The sequence below is a fragment of the Leptodactylus fuscus genome, chromosome 11 (genome assembly GCF_031893055.1).
Source record: "Leptodactylus fuscus isolate aLepFus1 chromosome 11, aLepFus1.hap2, whole genome shotgun sequence".
Lineage (NCBI taxonomy): Eukaryota > Metazoa > Chordata > Amphibia > Anura > Leptodactylidae > Leptodactylus > Leptodactylus fuscus.
Genome location: NC_134275.1, coordinates 40,903,237 through 40,920,212, shown reverse-complemented (window position 1 = coordinate 40,920,212; position 16,976 = coordinate 40,903,237). Strand labels below are relative to the sequence as shown.

Genomic DNA, 16,976 nt, shown 5'->3' with positions numbered 1-16,976 from the left:
TTTATAAAGGCTGCCCATGATGGTTTTTGCCTTGTCATTTTTATGACAGTACAATTTATGGACTCCCATCAAGGCTAATTTCATATGGCCGAGTTTGCGCCAGAAAAACTAGCCTGTGTATTGTCTAGATTTACTGGCCCAAACCCAACTCTGCTGAGCTGAAAGCATGTCAGATCAGATTAGCTGAGCAGTGTTTGAGCTGGTAAATTTGGCCTATACATGGAGCGAGTTTCGTGGCCCAACCTCAACTATGTGACATCGGTCTATGGATTTATTAACAGGAGAGTCCCATGTAGCAGGTTTATAGCACCGACAGATTTATTCACACACATGGTTTTAAATTGTAGATTCAATTAATATCATTGAGCTCCTTTCCAGACATATTGGGGGGGAGGGGGATTTGTCAGCACATTTGCACCGGTTTTCTAACACAATATGCCCCCCACATTATAATGTCCCTCTCCCACAGTATAAAGTCCTTCAGCAGATGTGCCCAAAGTATAATGCTTCCTTTCAGTTGCCTTCACAATTTAATGCCCTATCCAATTGTCCCCACAGTATAAAGTACCCCTCCAGTTGCTCCCACAGTTTAATACCCCCTTTCACTTTCACTCACAGTATATATCCCCCTCCAGTTGTTTCCTGCCTCCACAGTATAATGCCCCTTTTCAGTTGATCATACTGGGTGCTGAGTTAACAGCAGCGATAGCTCAGGAATGGTGGGAACTAGAGAAAAAATTCCAATTTTTACTTTTCTAAACAGTAGAATTATCTGTTGTCCGTGGAATGATTGTTGGTCGTTCATTCTAATTTCACTCGTATGTGCACATTTTTACAGCCATTTTGAGAAAAAACATCCTCCCCCTTGGGGTAATAATCCATACTTTTGGCGACTCTGGAAACAAACTGTTCGTTTTCCGTTCTTCCCAGCCGCTGAAGCTCTGCCCTCACACACATCTTTATATGTTCCAATTCCAAAGGCAGAAATGGCACAAAGACGTCGATAACATTATTTTTGATCAGGTCGCAGTTGTAAAACTCACCTAGTGGTAGAAACATCCCATTAAAGTCATAAAGCAGCCAGTCACATTCATGTGCCATGTAAAATCTGACCCTGCTCTTGTGAATCAACCCCATGTCTGAAATTCATGTGGGCCCAGGAACCCATAGTCATGTCCGAAAGGCAGCTGCTCCAAATTCCATGGCAGGGGCTACTCCAGAATACTGGCCAGTAGTCTATGTTTATATTTTGGCACCAATTTTGGCAATCTCCAAGCAAGAAGTGCACCAATTATCTGAGTACCCTATACCTGGGCACATTATTTGTGCTCCCTATATCTGGGCACCCTTTATATGAGTGCTCCATATTTGAGCACCTTTTTTCCTGGCATTCTTTATATGGGCACTATGTATCTGGGCATTCTTTATTTTGGCTATTTTTATCTTAGCACTCTTTATCTGGGCACTCTTTATCCTGGCACCCATTATTTGGAGACCCTTTCTCTGAGCACTCCTTATTGAGCACCCTTTATCCTGGCATTCTTAATTTGGGCACCACTTATTTGGGCACGCTTTATTTGATCACTCTGTGTCTAGGCAGCCATTATCTAGGCACTCATTACCTCTGCTCCCTTTATCTGTGCACCCTTTATCTGGCCATTCATTATCCGTGCATCCTTTATCTGTGCACCCTTTATCCTGGCACCATTTACCTGGGAACACTTTATTTGGGCACCCTTTATCTTAGTATTCTTTATCTGGGCACCCATATTTGCAGAAATATTCTTTAGGTCCCCTTTATTCTAGAGAATGGGGCTCCCACTTCACAACTTTCCCTTTTTAATTGAATTTGTCCATGCTAAATACTCACTGTTAATTGCCTTCAGCAAATACGCAGATAATTCACTTTGTATGTCAAACAATGGCATCTCCTCCCTTTTCTTCCCTTCTCTCCAGTACTCCAGGACCAAATCTGAGATGACGTTTGCTCCAGTATTACTAATATATGAAACACAAAGCAATAAAAAGTGACAAAACTATGAAAACTTACATATGGATAGCTTGGTCTGGACTCTAGAACCAAGAACGTATAAATCTTTTACATTATACTGTCATGGCATTGTGGGTAATCCAGCCACTCATGTCAGGATATCTTGAACCAAGACAAAAGTTGAGGAAGGACATCTGCCAGAGTCATCCACTTTTACGTGTCTTAGGATATATAACATTTCACCCAATATTGCACTGCATCAGGTGGCATGGCTTGGGCTATGGGTCCATATGTGATACTACTGCCACTGGCGAAATAATGGGGCTCACAATGGTTGCAGATGTGACCAGGACCAGAAGACAGGGGTGCCGACAGGTCCTCCTCACCACACTAGGACTGGATAAACTTATTTAATCTCCTATCTGATTTCCTTTGATGTCCAACAGTTTTTATATTGTTAATGTATTCACCCAGCCTTCTGGTTCACTGGACTGAGAAGATTTATGATACACAGTCTTCCATTGTCAGAAAGGAGGAAATTAACACTTTAAGGGTGCATTCACACTGAGTAAACGCTAGCTTATTTTGTAGAGTAAAATTACACTTGTAAATTTTGCTATCCCATTGACTTCAATGATATTTTTTTACAAGTGTAAAAATACGCCTGTAAAAAATACGCCTGTAAAAATACGCCTGTAAAAATACGCCTGTAAAATGTCATTGAAGTCAATGGGATAGCAAAATTTACAAGTGTAATTTTACTTTACAAAATAAGCTAGCGTTTACTCAGTGTGAATGCACCCTAATAGCAATAAAAAGCAGTTGGCCAGCAGAATATAGTCAATGAGGGATTTTGTGAGGAAGACTGGCACAAAAGGAGGTGCGATTACTATGTGGGGGCACAAACAGGCTGGTGGTGTGAGGATACGTTGTACAGGGTGACCCAAGAAGAGCTTTGCACCAGGTCCAGTGATCCTTTAGTTACCCCCCGGTTGCTGCTTCTGTTGTCTCAGTGATGAGGACAACCTTCAGCTTCAGTAGGCTTCTATGAAGAACCTAGGTCTGTTGTGAAGCACAGTCCCAGTTAGGTTAGTATAGAGCCACCATGATAACAGGCTTTATACAGAGGCCTGTGGAACACTAGAATTTACAGGTCAAGGCCCTTAAAGTAGCTAAAAGCATAGGAGGCAGGCGTTCCCCTAATAGACATTGAGGGTGGGTTTTCCCCTACACTGCCCGCTCCAGTCTGACCATGACAACCAGTGGCGTAACTAGGAATGGCGGGGCCCCGTGGCAAACTTTTGACATGCCCCCCCCCCCCCCCCTCGACCGACATTGAAGACCACGACCGACCCCCTCCTACGCATTCCTGCGTGCTCTATTATCCCCCATAGTGGCCCCTGCACACAGTATTATGCCCCATAGTGGCCCCTGCACACAGTATTATACCCCATAGTGGCCCCTGCACACAGTATTATCCCCCATAGTGGCCCCTGCACACAGTATTATCCCCCATAGTGGTGGTCAGTTCATACCAAACAGGGCAGCGGTGCGGCGTCACTAGACGGTGGTCGCCTGCTTGCCCTAAATATTAGGGAGAGGGTAATACCTGCAAATAAGATATCCCACCACAGATACCCCTGATGAGCCTTGATACAGAGGCGAAACGCGTAGGGTTAAAATAGGGTTAAATTAGGAGCAATGAAGACCTAGGTGGATAATGCAGAGACTCCCAAAGACAGATAGGAGCATATAGGAACATCTGACCTATCCTATCAGAATGGCATGGATTTAATAGATGGACTATATAGACAGGACGCTAGACACTGACGGAGGGGCTATGGAATGATCATGAGGGTTGGAGTGTAGTAAACAAGTCCTCGTCCCCACGATATACCTTATATAAGGTCCCTATTTTTAGCGGTATCTGCTAAACCTCTGATCCGTGCTGCTGTGAATAGGGTGTAATTGATACTGCGGTACGCTACAAATAGCAGCGCAGCATACACATTTTGGCAATTAAGATACTGGGGGAATGAGTATAGAGGGAGGTAACACTAATTAACCCCTTGTTTCTCCTAACAATTTGTGTATATTTTTATCTATGAATAATGGCTACACAAGATTGATTGAAGTTTGGAGAAGTAAACTAAATTGTATCGCTCCAAAAACTGTTTATATGAAGCCAGACTTAGTTTAGCTAAGCGCTACATTTTTTATGATCATCATTGATTACAGGGTTACGTACCCCAAATAAAGTCTAACGTTTTTAGCAGGTCACAAAAAAATTTTCTTTTGTTTATCCCCCATAGTGGCCCCTGCACACAGTATTATCCCCCATAGTGGCCCCTGCACACAGTATTATCCCCCATAGTGGCCCCTGCACACAGTATTATCCCCCATAGTGGCCCCTGCACACAGTATTATCCCCCATAGTGGCCCCTGCACACAGTATTATCCCCCATAGTGGCCCCTGCACACAGTATTATGTCCCTCAGTGGCCCCTGCACACAGTATTATCCCCCATAGTGGCCCCTGCACACAGTATTATCTCCCATATTGGCCCCTGCACACAGTATTATGTCCCACTATGGACACCCATAAACAATTATTATACTCTGGGGTCTTTTCAGACCCCAGAGTATAATAATCGGAGAACCAGGGGGAGAAAAACATTAAAAAAATCCTGTTGCTCACCTATCTCCCGTCTCCTACGCTGTCAGCCTCCGAAGTAGTCGATATTCAATGATGTTAGACGTCACATGACCCGGGACGCAGGCCGGGGTCATGAGACGTCAGACGACTAGGTTGAAGTCTGCACGGATCGTGGAGAGGTAAGTAACAGTGTTTTTTATGTTTCTTACCTCTCCCGGTCCGCCAATCAATATACTCGGGGTCCGAAAAGACCCCTAAGTATAATGATAGCAGCGGTAGCGGCTGTCACCAGGCCCCTAATATCCCGGGCCCTGTGGCAGCTGCCTCCGCTGCTATGGCGGTAGTTACGCCACTGATGACAACCCCAAACAAGTAGTTGACCACCTATAGGATCCAGGTACAACTTGATAGATGTCTAGCTCACCTCATGAAGATGAAGATGCTTTTTCTGTAGGACACGCCTTGGATTTTGTCATGATAATCTAGATATGGCTTTAGGGAGTGTAACAGTTCTGGATGCATTTTGTCAATGTCATCGAATATGAAAATAGAGTGCTCACAACGTGATACATTCCCCTTGATCCATGCATGTAGCTGGTCCTGTAGGAAAAGGTGTGGTAAAAGTGTCATAGCCCAAATTTATGAGACAAAGTCATAGTGATCTGGCCACCACCATGTACCTACGCCAAGCCAAAAAATACAGTCATACGTGGAGACTACCCTTTCTCTGGGTAATGTTTGGTACTGTGAGGACACTATGTGATTCTGGAAGTCTGGCATTGTGTGGGAACTTTTTGGGTCTGTGGCTCAGTGAAGAAAACCTTAAGATTTTGTTTCCATAGCTAAGAAACCACCCAGATGTCAATCCTCAAAAAGTGGGTGGAGTCACAAAAGCACAGAAATTGTGATAAACTCCATGCACTAGTTAGATAGGAATGGGTTGTCATCTGTCAGGATTTGGCCCAGATGCAGAGATCCAGCATGCCAGGGAGGGAAATGTAGGAGTCTTGAAAAATCAGGGACATTTGACACGGCTGAAAATAAAGGGGAATTTAAGACTGACATCCATCTCAAATCCCGCAATCTGCAACTGGGCATTCTACCACTGACTGATGAATGGGCCTTATCATTGGTATGTTTCCGCTGCCATTTTTGTTGTAGTTCTAAGTATCCTTAGAACTACGCGAGCATGCGCAGAACGCTTGCGAACATCTTCATATCCGGAAGAAAAGAAGATGAAGGCGGAGAAGAGCCAGGACAGGAGGACGTCGCTGAAAGAAGAAAGAATAGGAAGGAGGGACCGAAGATGATGTTGTGCATGTTCAGCTATCATTTACATACTGTGTATGTTTTTATAGTTTTATTTTAAAACGGGCAGGGGGTTTAAAATTGGTTTACCGGTGCCTGAATAGCCTTTTTAAAGGCTAGTATTCACACATACATGGTGCTCTATCAGCATGATTTTACTGATAGAGCCCCTTTAAAAGAGCATTGAAAACGGTATCAGAGTTTAGACAGTATATATTTCATTATATATTCTCAATTACCTTGTATTTCTCCACTTGATTTGCATGCGGAAAGCTAACGGTCGCCACAATCCTATGCACATATTTACTGTTTTCGCCCATGGGATTAAAGTGCTTGGCGAGTATCTGGCTGACGAAGGTCTTACCGCTTCCAGTCAGTCCATGAAAAGAGAGAACAAGGGGTTTGATACGTTCCTCATTTTGTATTACTTTCAGGATGACCTCCTTGGCTAGAGGCTGCCCAAATAGTTTGCTGTCCAAGTCATACTGCAGTTCTAGAAGACAAATATAGGAAAAGATGATCAAAATATCAATAAGATGGGTGCAGATGGCATACAAGTACTAAAGTTTGGCTATGGGACAGTACTTGGTGAAATGTATTAATCTGGAATCCAGGCAGATTAGGATTGTCTGACTACACAGTGTACAGAACATACAGCTCTGTACACTGTGTACTGGCCATGCAAAATCCACTCCATGGCAAGGTTTCCTACTTCCATTCACTTAAATGGTCAGAATCTACCTGAAGATTAGAAAGGACGCTTGTTATTTCCACCAGCTAACAAAAAACAAAGCTTCTGGCTTCCATTCATTTCATTTTTTTTTTCAGATGGATTTCACCTTAGTCTGTATTGGTATTCAGCAATTGCTTACTGTGCAAGGTCCTTTAATGGGTTTTGACATTACAGATACACAAAATAGGGAATCAGTGTTGGATCCCAGGAGGTCCCAGCAATCAGGAAAATGTGGGCCTAAAAGTCCCCAATGCCTCCTCCAGCTGAATGGAGCACCAGTGCACTTGTCCGACCAGCATTCCATTCATTTCTATGGAGATTCTGGAGATTAAAGTCCCCTTAGAAGAGAATGGAGCGCTGATAATGCAAGTGCACTGGTGCTTCATTGACATTGAGGACTGTGCGGTCCCCATTCTCTTGATTGCTGGGGAACGCACAGTAATGTGATGCTTAATCCCTATCCCATTACATATCCTATAAGTATATGTAATGGACCAACTCCTTTAAATAAAAGACACAGTCACATTGATTTCCACCAGACACTGAAGTGAAAGGACCCCAGGGGGTGACTGTCTGTGTATGACAAGACACCAATGAACATGGGGTTAAACCAGGGGTAGGGAACCTTCGGCTCTCCAGCTGCTGTGAAACTACAACTCCCAACATGCTCCATTCACTTCCATGGGAGTTCCAGAACAGCAGAGCAAGTATGCATGCTGGGAGATGTAGTTTTGCAACAGCTGGAGAGCCGTACGTTCCCTACCCCTGGGTTAAACAGTTGACATCAGAACATTCCCGCTGTTACTGCCAGTGGGCTACTATCAATAATGCTGCACTGTAAATGGACACCCAGCAGCAGGAAGGGGTTGAAAAGTTTATTTATTGAGGCTACCTTCATATAACAGGTGGTTGCAGAGGGTGCTTTGGACCCCTGAAGCAACAGCCATATTGAAATCAATGTGCCCCAAAGCTGGGTCCTCCAGAGAGACGACCTTTCATAGCCCCACAAGCCACTCTACCGTCCTACCTTCCATATTGATGCTTCCCTCTGTAAGGCAGCATTCGCAGGTCGTGGGCACCAACTCAGTATAGCAAGCCACGTGATCACATGAAGTCAGGAAATAGTCTTGTACGTAAGCGGTGTAAGAGAGGAGGGAGTAGAATTGGTAGAAATCTTGTATCTTCATAGCTCTGACAAGCTTTGTGTACGAGATCCTAAGACCTAGCACTGAGCGGGATCCTTGTAGGTGGATGTGAGCATGTTCTAGCTTTCAGTTTCATTTACTCTTTGACCTATTTTCACCTTTCTATACCATAACCACGTCATTCAGGGCAACTCCAGCGATGCTCTAGGTGTGCCGAACGTCTCTGGCGAAAATCACGCTCACCTGCAGATTTCCTCCACTTCAAGTTTATGCTTAAAACATATAGCTCTGCCCTTTACCTCGCCAAACAATACTATTTCACCGCCCTCATCTCTTCTCTCTCCAGCAACCCTAAAAGGCTTTTTGAAACCTTTCACTCCTTACTCACACCCAAGGAACAGACGCCATTCACAGACCTTAGTGCTGATGACCTGGCCATGTATTTCCATGATAAAATTGATAAGATCCGTCAGGAAATTACTGCCCAAGCCCCAGGTGGCATTGACTCCCACACCTACGATAGTACTGATCCCCTCACCAGCCGCACTTCAGACTGTCCATTCTCATCTTTTGAACCTGTTACAGAAGAGGAAGTCTCCCAGCTACTTTCTTCATCTCGCCCCACAACCTGCAGTAGTGACCCCTTCCCCTCACACGTTCTCCAATCTCTGTCCCCTGCTGTCACTACTTACCTTACTAAAATATTTAACCTCTCTCTCTCTTCTGGAATCTTCCCATCCTCCTTCAAGCATGCTGTTATAACCCCGCTACTGAAAAAACCCTCCCTGGACCCATCCTGTGCTGCTAACTATCGACCCGTCTCTAACCTCCCCTTCATCTCTAAACTTTTGGAACGCCTGGTTTATTCTCGGTTAATTCGTTATCTCTCTGCTAACTCTCTGCTTGACCCCTTACAATCTGGTTTCCGCGCTCTGCACTCTACTGAAACAGCTCTCACAAAAGTCTCTAATGATCTACTAATGGCTAAATCCAATGGTGACTTCTCTCTTCTTATTCTTCTGGACCTCTCTGCAGCTTTTGACACTGTTGACCATCAACTCCTCCTCACTATGCTCCGCTCAGTTGGCCTCAATGACACTGCGCTCTCCTGGTTCTCCTCTTATCTCTCAGACCGCACTTTCAGTGTATTATTCGCGGGCTTTGTTTCCTCCCCTCTTTCCCTTGCTGTTGGGGTTCCTCAGGGCTCGGTCCTCGGCCCCCTGCTCTTTTCTCTCTACACAGCCCCCATTGGACAAATCATCGCCAGATTTGGCTTCAGGTACCATCTTTATGCTGATGACACCCAATTATACACATCTTCCCGTGACATCACCCCTGCACTCATACAGAACACCAGTGACTGTCTCTCTGCTGTCTCTAATATCATGTCCTCGCTCTATCTGAAACTAAATCTCTCTAAGACTGAACTACTACTGTTTCCACCATCTAACAGATCTGTCCCTGATATATCCATTGCAGTCTCAGGCCTTACTATAACTCCTAGGCAGCATGCCCGCTGCCTCGGGGTCATATTTGACGCAGACCTTTCCTTCACCCCTCACATTGAATCACTTGCACGTTCATGTCACCTCCACCTCAAAAACATCTCCAGAATACGCCCTTTCCTTACCAGAGATACACTAAAGACACTTACTGTCTCTCTGATTCATTCTCGCCTTGACTACTGTAACTCCTTACTAATCGGTCTTCCCCTCACTAAACTCTCCCCTCTACAATCTATTCTGAATGCAGCGGCCAGGCTCATCTATCAGGCTAGACGCTACAGCGATGCCTCTGGTCTGTGCCAGCCACTACACTGGCTGCCTATTCATTATAGAATAACATATAAAGTTATTACTCTCATCCACAAGGCTCTCCATAAAGCCGCACCTCCCTACATTTCTTCCCTCATCTCTGTCTACCGCCCAACCCGTGTTCTCCGCTCACTCAATGATCTAACACTTACATCCTCTATTATCAGAACCTCCCACGCTCGTATACAAGACTTCTCCCGAGCTGCACCACTTCTCTGGAATGCTCTACCCCGGACAATAAGATTAACTCCCAACTTCTACAGTTTCAAACGCAAACTAAAGACGCATCTTTTCAGACTAGCCTATCACAATTCCTAATGCACAAAATTGTCTGAACACTGTATAAGCAATGCCGCCCCTGCTACCTCTTGTGTCACCCCTTCTACCTCATAGATTGTAAGCTCTTTTGAGCAGGGCCCTCAGTCCCATTGTGTGAAATGACGTTCTTTGTTATGTATGTCTGTATCTGAACCCTATAAATTGTACAGTGCTGCGGAATATGTTGGCGCTATATAAATAAAATATATTATTATTATTATTATTATTACTCCCAACCCCTAATAGTTTCCACAGTCCTCCACATCGCCTGCTTGTGAAATGAAGACAGGAAACTGTCTTATAGCTGTTGAATAAGATGATTTATTTACACATAAGAAAGAATCGCTTTCTTGGCAGAGGAAATAATGCTTTCCTTCCCCTCGCAGTCATGTGTACCTTCACTATTGGCTGACATACAGTACAAAAATGAAACTAATAACTGTGAATACTCCACACTGCCATCTTGTGTTCAAAACTGGCATTGTAGTTTCCTCCAGTTTACATCTGACCAATGTTTCCTCGAGAGAGAGAAACTGAGCCAAATATGCAGGACAAAATGTGGCACAATGGAAAGTTGTGTAAAAACTCCAAACAAATACCATGTAGTGGTGAAAACACTCGATGTCTCTGATGTCAGACTAAACTCTCTACATTCAAAATGTCAAAACTGTTTCTTAATATTTTATTGCTAAGCTGAAATATGAGTTTTTGAAGTTGCAGGTCCAAAGCCTGAGGCTGCACTAATGGGAAATTCAGCAGTTTTAAGAGACCTCAACATTCAGGTGATCGCTGCAGCTTCTTCACAGAGGATCAAGCACAGGGCTGGACATTGTACGGGGCTGACCTGGTATCTCAGCTCAGCCCCAATCACTTGAATTGGAATGACCTGTAATCAGGTCACATGACCTATAAATGTGACATTACATGGCCTGTGAGACCAGTTCATCTATGGGGGTCCCTATGGATAGTTAATGAATGACCTATCCTAATTGAAAAGTCTTAGAAAACCCCTTTAAACCCCATCAGTTATCTATGAACACAAAATGTCCATGACAACACCTAATAGAAATCTGGAGAGATGTTGTCATCACATTGTCCCAGTAGTGCAGCCTTGAACTTTGGGCCTGTAAGTTCAATAGATCATATATCAGTATAGAAAATAGATATTCAGAAAAGGTTTTCACATGTTTAATGTACATGAAATGACTTAGATTCTTCCTTGCCTTCTCAGAAGATTGCTTCATTGACTTCTCGCTCCAAATACAAAATAGGTAATAAAAATAAAATACAGACATACGGATAACACTGAAGTCCTTGTCCCTCTGAGGGAAGTCTTTGTGTTTAGCTCCAGCCCCCAAGGTGTCTGAACTGGACATGATGTGGCGGTAGAAGGAATAGGAGAGGAGGTAATAAGAAGTGGACTCTGCTCCTCGGTAACTGGGAACCCTGTACACTGTATGATGGATAACGGGGCGGCAGCATTAGTAGCGTCTGTTCATTTTCTTAAACTTCTCATAGTGATAGTCGTCTGTGGCCTTCTCGTTGGATGGTCGTTTACGATTTGGAGGAGATTCTGAAAAGGAAAGATGATAAGTTCAGGAGATTTATATATGGAAATAATCCTTCAAGTGCCACCAGTTTAGGCTGGGACTACTCAGTCACATAAAGGGGTTAAAACTCGCAATAAAGTCACATGATGTTCAACCATGTGTGAAAATGCAGGAAATTTCATGACTCCCTGCCTTCCTATAGCAACCATGATTATTTGTTGCCCCAGCTTTAGGGTGCACATACACCTTTAGGCCGTTTTCACACCACCAAGTTCAGGTCAGAATCTCAGTCCAGATATCGGCTCGGACTGGGCTTAGCTAACCCATACACAAGATCAGTGGGTTTAGTTGACTTTCCTATAACATGTATCATACCCGCCTGATGTCAAGTCATACTTACTCTCAGGTTCCGGTTTCTCTGTGTCGCCCACACGGAGGGGACGCGCTTTTGGCTCTTCCTTGTGACGTCTCATTGGGGTGTTCAAGTCTTCCTGATAGACTGAAAGCAGAAAGGAAAAGGCTCTTTAAGAATAGCTGATTGTATCTGGAATAAGAGAAGCATTTATAGCACCTATTCAACCTGTAGTCTAGGAAACAGCACTACGCGTGCCCCCAGGCTTTGTCAGGTATTACATTTTAACTCAGCCTTTGCACAGGAAAGGCGCCATTTCTGAACTCTTCAAACAGACATCAATGCTTAGGAACTCAATTCACACTATAAGGAGAATTTTTCCCCCCAATTCCACACAGAGTTGAGCAGGCATTGCCTGTGTATCAAAACAGGACCACTAGTAAGCATGGGACCGGCAAAAACAGGAGATTGGAGAGCTGAGTAATGGCCATTCTATTTGTGAGACTCCATTGTTTTGGACAAGGAATGAAGAAGTAGCAGCCATCTCTCTTCCATCTGAAAGGACTTCCTAATTTATATTCCTCCTCCCATTAGAGTAGGGGAAGGAAGAGGGCCATATGGACTAACAGACTGATTTAGTGGTTGCATAAGAGTTGCTTCATGGCCAGAAGGTGAAATAATGCTGGGCAGGAACAACATTTATCATACACCTGCCATGACATCTGAATCTTACATCGATTGTGCTGCACATAGTTGACGGCCATATTGGTGGGCACGAAGGAAGTCTGCTTGTCCTTCTTCTTATTCTGCTGTTCGGCCAGTAAGCGGGCTTTGGCTTCCTCTGTGGAGATGATGTTTTTTATTTTTGCACTGAAAAAAAAAAATTAAGACCCATCTGTCATTACTGCAGCTATACTCCATGTGAAAGGAGAGCTCAGTGATCCATCCTCTTACTCTATGCCAAGGTCCACCTCTGGGATGCCGCTTAGCATCTGATTGGACAACATCTCCTCTGTCTTCTTGGCAGACGACACCTTGATGCTGTCCGGGAGCTCGTACAGACAATCCTCAGCACTCTTCGGCTTCACCTTCTTCTCTTCATTCTCAATGATTCCTTTCCTTTTCTTCAGCTCTGTTTCAATGTACTTCATCCTGAAATTGCAGAAATAAGAGATATTGTTAGTATTTATACTGTATATTGATAAGTTCCATCACTACAGAGAAGCCACAGCTCAAATACATTAAAGGGGTTATCCTCAGGATAGAACACAAATATTAGATCTGCAGACATCCCATAGACTTCAATGTGGGAGCACTGCTGTACCTATACTCGCCACTATAAGGTGTAAGGCGAATGAACAGTACGGTTCTCCCGCATTGCCTTGGTACCGGTGATCTGTGGGGGTCATATGTGTCAGACCTTTGCAGATCTACGATTGATAGTTTATCCTGAAGATAGGCCATTAATCTTAGAAACCAGATAACCCCTTTAATATAGGCAGGGAACGTTAAAGCTAACTTTTAATATTCTTCATAATTTACAGAAAGGGTTGATGCTGATGCATATGCTAGTATGAATATAGTATGATATTCTGCATATGAAATAATACATCTCAGCTGCTGCAGACCCTCTTTATAAAGAGAAAAGCGTAATTAATGTTTGCCACTGAGGTGTGTATTATGATGTTCTGCAGCAGCTGATGCATGTAGTACGATGTTCTGCAGCATCTTAGGTGTGTATTATGCTGTTCTGCAGCTTCTGAGGTGTATACTATCATGTTCTGCAGCATCTGAGGTGTGTATTATCATGTTCTGCAGCATCTGAGGTGTGTATTGTGATATTTTGCAGCATCTGAGATGTGTGTTGTGATATTTTACAGCATCTGAGATGTGTGTTGTGATATTTTGCAGCATCCGAGATGTGTATTGTGATGTTCTGCAGCAGCTGATAAAGAAAATCATTTTAAAAAATATACATATCAGTCAGTTGTGGGCACAGTAGAAGGTTCTGTAACAAACTGCTCTAGGAGTAAGAGATAAGCAGCGCCTATATAGTGTCCTTCTACATTATCATTCAATATTATTATATAATAGACAGTATTTAAGAATCAATAGATTTCCATCATGGTCCCTAAGAATGTCATACTACAGCTGCCGAGAAGTGGAGGACGTACCCTTGCATCGCAAAGGTGCAGCTTCACTTCCTACCACAATGAAGTATCTACAATATAGGATACTGCCCTCACACTACACCTACATGTCAGCGTCTTCATCCCTCCTGTTGGTTTCTGCTGAGAAGGAGGTCCCCAGGTTCAGATCTTCATCTTCTCCAAGTCTTAAAGATAGAAACAAAATGAATTATGTCACAACTCTGGTGTCCTAATATAACCATATAGCACTATAGAGTTATACAAAACTTTACCTATCCTTCCCACGGTCCTTCAGCTTCTTCATATCCACCATCCCTCCAGTTTTAATCTTGAAAGGATCGTCCTATGAAGAGATAAATTAGTGAATATTTGTACACACAACCTATTCTGAGAGGCTTACAGAGATTAGTGGCACCTCATAGGTGCTGCTTATCTCTTAGCAGTAGCAATAGCGTTCCCAATGTGCTCCAAGCACAGCATCGCCATATCCAGTATCCCGCACCTCTTCTGGACACTTTCACGTGAAAATATCTTTCTCTTCTTATTCTTCGCTGTGTAGGAAGCAGCACTTCTCACTACAGCGCATGCGCAGTGCTGCAGGTGTACTGTTATGCTGTCTAGTCTAACATTACATCACTTACTAGCAGGCTTAGTTTCTGACAACATTTTGGCGCATTATCTGGTGCTCAGTTTGCATGTCCGCTAATCTCCGACCACTTTCCAACATGCCCCAGCCACCTACTAAAACTGTTAGAAAGTTTCTAAAACACATACAAAATAAGGTGTAAAGCATGTATACCAGTTTTGGGCACAAATTACACCAGAATTCTGATGCATTTTTATTGGTTTGTCTGCCCCAGTGTATCAGTTTTTCCTGGAGTGTTCCTTTAACGTTAGCCTGACTGGATGCTGCACCACCATAAGGAGAAACTATTAGCATATATGGTAAATCCTCTTCATGATCTGGACTTACCGCCAATACCACTTCTTCAGGCAACTTCTCCCCAACTAACAAAGCTGCGGCACTGCAGATAAAACACAGGAAGGTAAGATTCATGGTATATGCATCACATGACCAAATGTAAACCCACCTACTAATCTAACAGCTAAGGGGGCGTTCACACTACCGTCGGTGTCCGACATGTAGTGTCCGCTCAAAATCTGTCATGGACATTAGGAGCGGACACTAGCTGTGTCAGTGACACCTGTCATTCACTTGAATGGGCATCGGGTGCGTTCTTTTGCACTCCGTGCCCATCCTTCCCTGTCCGCAAGTGAAGATGTCCGACTTCTCAAGTGGACAGAAGAGGGTTTTTCTGTCGGACACCGACGGTAGTGTGAACGCTCCCTAATGGACATCACGTCCAATACTAAAACGAGTCTGGACTTCAAGAAGTTTATCTCAAAGGTTTGTTTAGGATATGCACAACTGTAGCAAACTATCAGCTATGAGAAGTATAAGATTAAGGATAGATTGGGATGTAAAGACGATTATGTTTCACTCCCAGACATACATAATACACCATCTACTGATGATGTATGAGGCCACCCATGTCCATGTGCATCTCCCATACCTTACACCATTGGGTCGCTTTCTTAGACTCTGCACTTCCTTGGCTTCTTCAAGTTTCATTCTGCAGGAACACAACAAACAAGGATGTAATGTGTTGAATTATCTTATAGCATGGTGTAAGTCAACATCCAGTCATAGAGGTGCCGCTTGGTCACATGACTGCATGCTGTGTGATTTCTAAAACTGGATGTGCCATGACAGTTGGTCACGCATGTACACTCGTAATCAAATATGGAATCTAGTGAGCACACTTACTGACACTTTAACTTAAAGTGTCTGTCCAAGACCAGATATTGATGGTAGATTCTCAGAACAGGTCATCAATACCAGATTGGAGGGGGTCCAGCACCCAGCACCCCCAGCTGCCTAATGTACAGAACTGGAAGCAGACAGTGCTTAGCACTCATTCACTAAGGATAGACCATCAATATCCGGCCCTTAAAGAGGACCTGTCACATCGAATTGGGACACTAAACTACCAACAGGTCCTTATAGAATGGGGTAAGAAAAAAAATGCCCATTCACCAGTGAATGGTCACGTGACATATCATATGACCGCACTGTACAGGGGGCCGGGCTCACATCTGTCAGAACCTATGCCAATTGGTGCAGATCCCGTGTCCATGTGTTAAAGGGGTGTTCCCACAAACATCATCATTTATAAATTTGTAGATATTTAAAAGTTAACTATTTGTCTAAAAATTTTTGCAGTGTTTTAAAGATTTTCTCTAAGTATTTGCAGTGACAGTTCGTTGTCTTGATCGGTTGCCAGTGGATACAACCATAAAGCTCAGAAAATCAGTCATGATGTTCTTCTTGTATGCCGGGATATCTTCTCATACAGGTAGTGTCCCAGCTACAATAAGGACATCATAGCTGGGTTTTTGACAAGTCCCAGGCGGCAGAAAGTTTCTGCATTAGTGGTCGTATCCATTGGCAACTGATCAAGACCACAGATTCTCACCACTAAGAAAGTTAGAGGAAATCTTTAAAACACTGCAGAATTTTTAACTACGTATATTTGCAAACATGTTTAACTTTTAATTATCTATAAATATGGTTATGTTAATAGGAATAGCCCTTTAAGGATGACATCACATGGGTAAGCGTCCTCTGCTTGTACTGTAAAGAATCATTGCAAAAGAAAAGATCAGGCTCCCGTCACCATCAATCAGACCACAAGAGGGCCCCACCAGTTTACCCAGCACTCACTGACCTGACCTCATTGGTCACCCCCACATCTTCCTCCTCTTCTTCCGAGCTGGAGGCTTTACGTCTGCGGAAGTTTTTACCCGCTGGCATCTTGGAGTCTCACGAACCTCAGGATAACATGTAAACTGCAGAGCACGGCTTCACTTCCGTCGCGGATTGATGACGTAGTCACTCCC

The 16,976-nt window shown here is 43.7% G+C and overlaps 2 protein-coding genes across 2 annotated transcripts; both read right to left on the bottom strand.

Annotated features, from left to right (window-relative positions):
* Positions 1-783: 783 nt before the first annotated feature.
* Positions 784-7,938, bottom strand: LOC142185367 (torsin-1A-like). The gene is made up of 5 exons (XM_075260775.1): positions 7,714-7,938; positions 6,193-6,446; positions 5,070-5,245; positions 1,871-1,998; positions 784-1,043 (listed from the first exon to the last, which is right to left on the bottom strand). Exons 1-5 carry the CDS (start codon positions 7,871-7,873, stop codon positions 802-804), a joined length of 960 nt encoding a protein of 319 aa, XP_075116876.1. The 5' UTR covers positions 7,874-7,938; the 3' UTR covers positions 784-801.
* A 3,149-nt stretch (positions 7,939-11,087) lies between these two features.
* C11H9orf78 (chromosome 11 C9orf78 homolog) lies at positions 11,088-16,958 on the bottom strand. Its single transcript, XM_075258974.1, has 9 exons — positions 16,805-16,958; positions 15,590-15,649; positions 14,989-15,040; positions 14,288-14,358; positions 14,123-14,200; positions 12,820-13,017; positions 12,599-12,735; positions 11,914-12,012; positions 11,088-11,536 (listed from the first exon to the last, which is right to left on the bottom strand). The coding sequence occupies exons 1-9, from the start codon at positions 16,888-16,890 to the stop codon at positions 11,445-11,447; spliced, it is 873 nt and encodes a 290-aa protein (XP_075115075.1). The 5' UTR covers positions 16,891-16,958; the 3' UTR covers positions 11,088-11,444.
* Between the last annotated feature and the right edge of the window lie 18 nt (positions 16,959-16,976).

Bases quoted from the DNA above. Each gene is read 5' to 3' on its own strand.
- C11H9orf78 (XM_075258974.1), bottom strand. From the start codon at position 16,890: ATGCCAGCGGGTAAAAACTTCCGCAGACGTAAAGCCTCCAGCTCGGAA. The intron at 15,650-16,804 runs GTCAGTGAGTGC...GTGTTCCTGCAG, and splicing joins GGGGTGACCAATGAGGTCAG to AATGAAACTTGAAGAAGCCA. The intron at 15,041-15,589 runs GTATGGGAGATG...TTTTATCTGCAG, and splicing joins AAGCGACCCAATGGTGTAAG to TGCCGCAGCTTTGTTAGTTG.
- LOC142185367 (XM_075260775.1), bottom strand. From the start codon at position 7,873: ATGAAGATACAAGATTTCTACCAATTCTACTCCCTCCTCTCTTACACC. The intron at 1,999-5,069 runs GTGAGCTAGACA...TTCATATATTAG, and splicing joins AGCATCTTCATCTTCATGAG to TAATACTGGAGCAAACGTCA. The intron at 1,044-1,870 runs GTGAGTATTTAG...TTCTACCACTAG, and splicing joins TTTGCTGAAGGCAATTAACA to GTGAGTTTTACAACTGCGAC.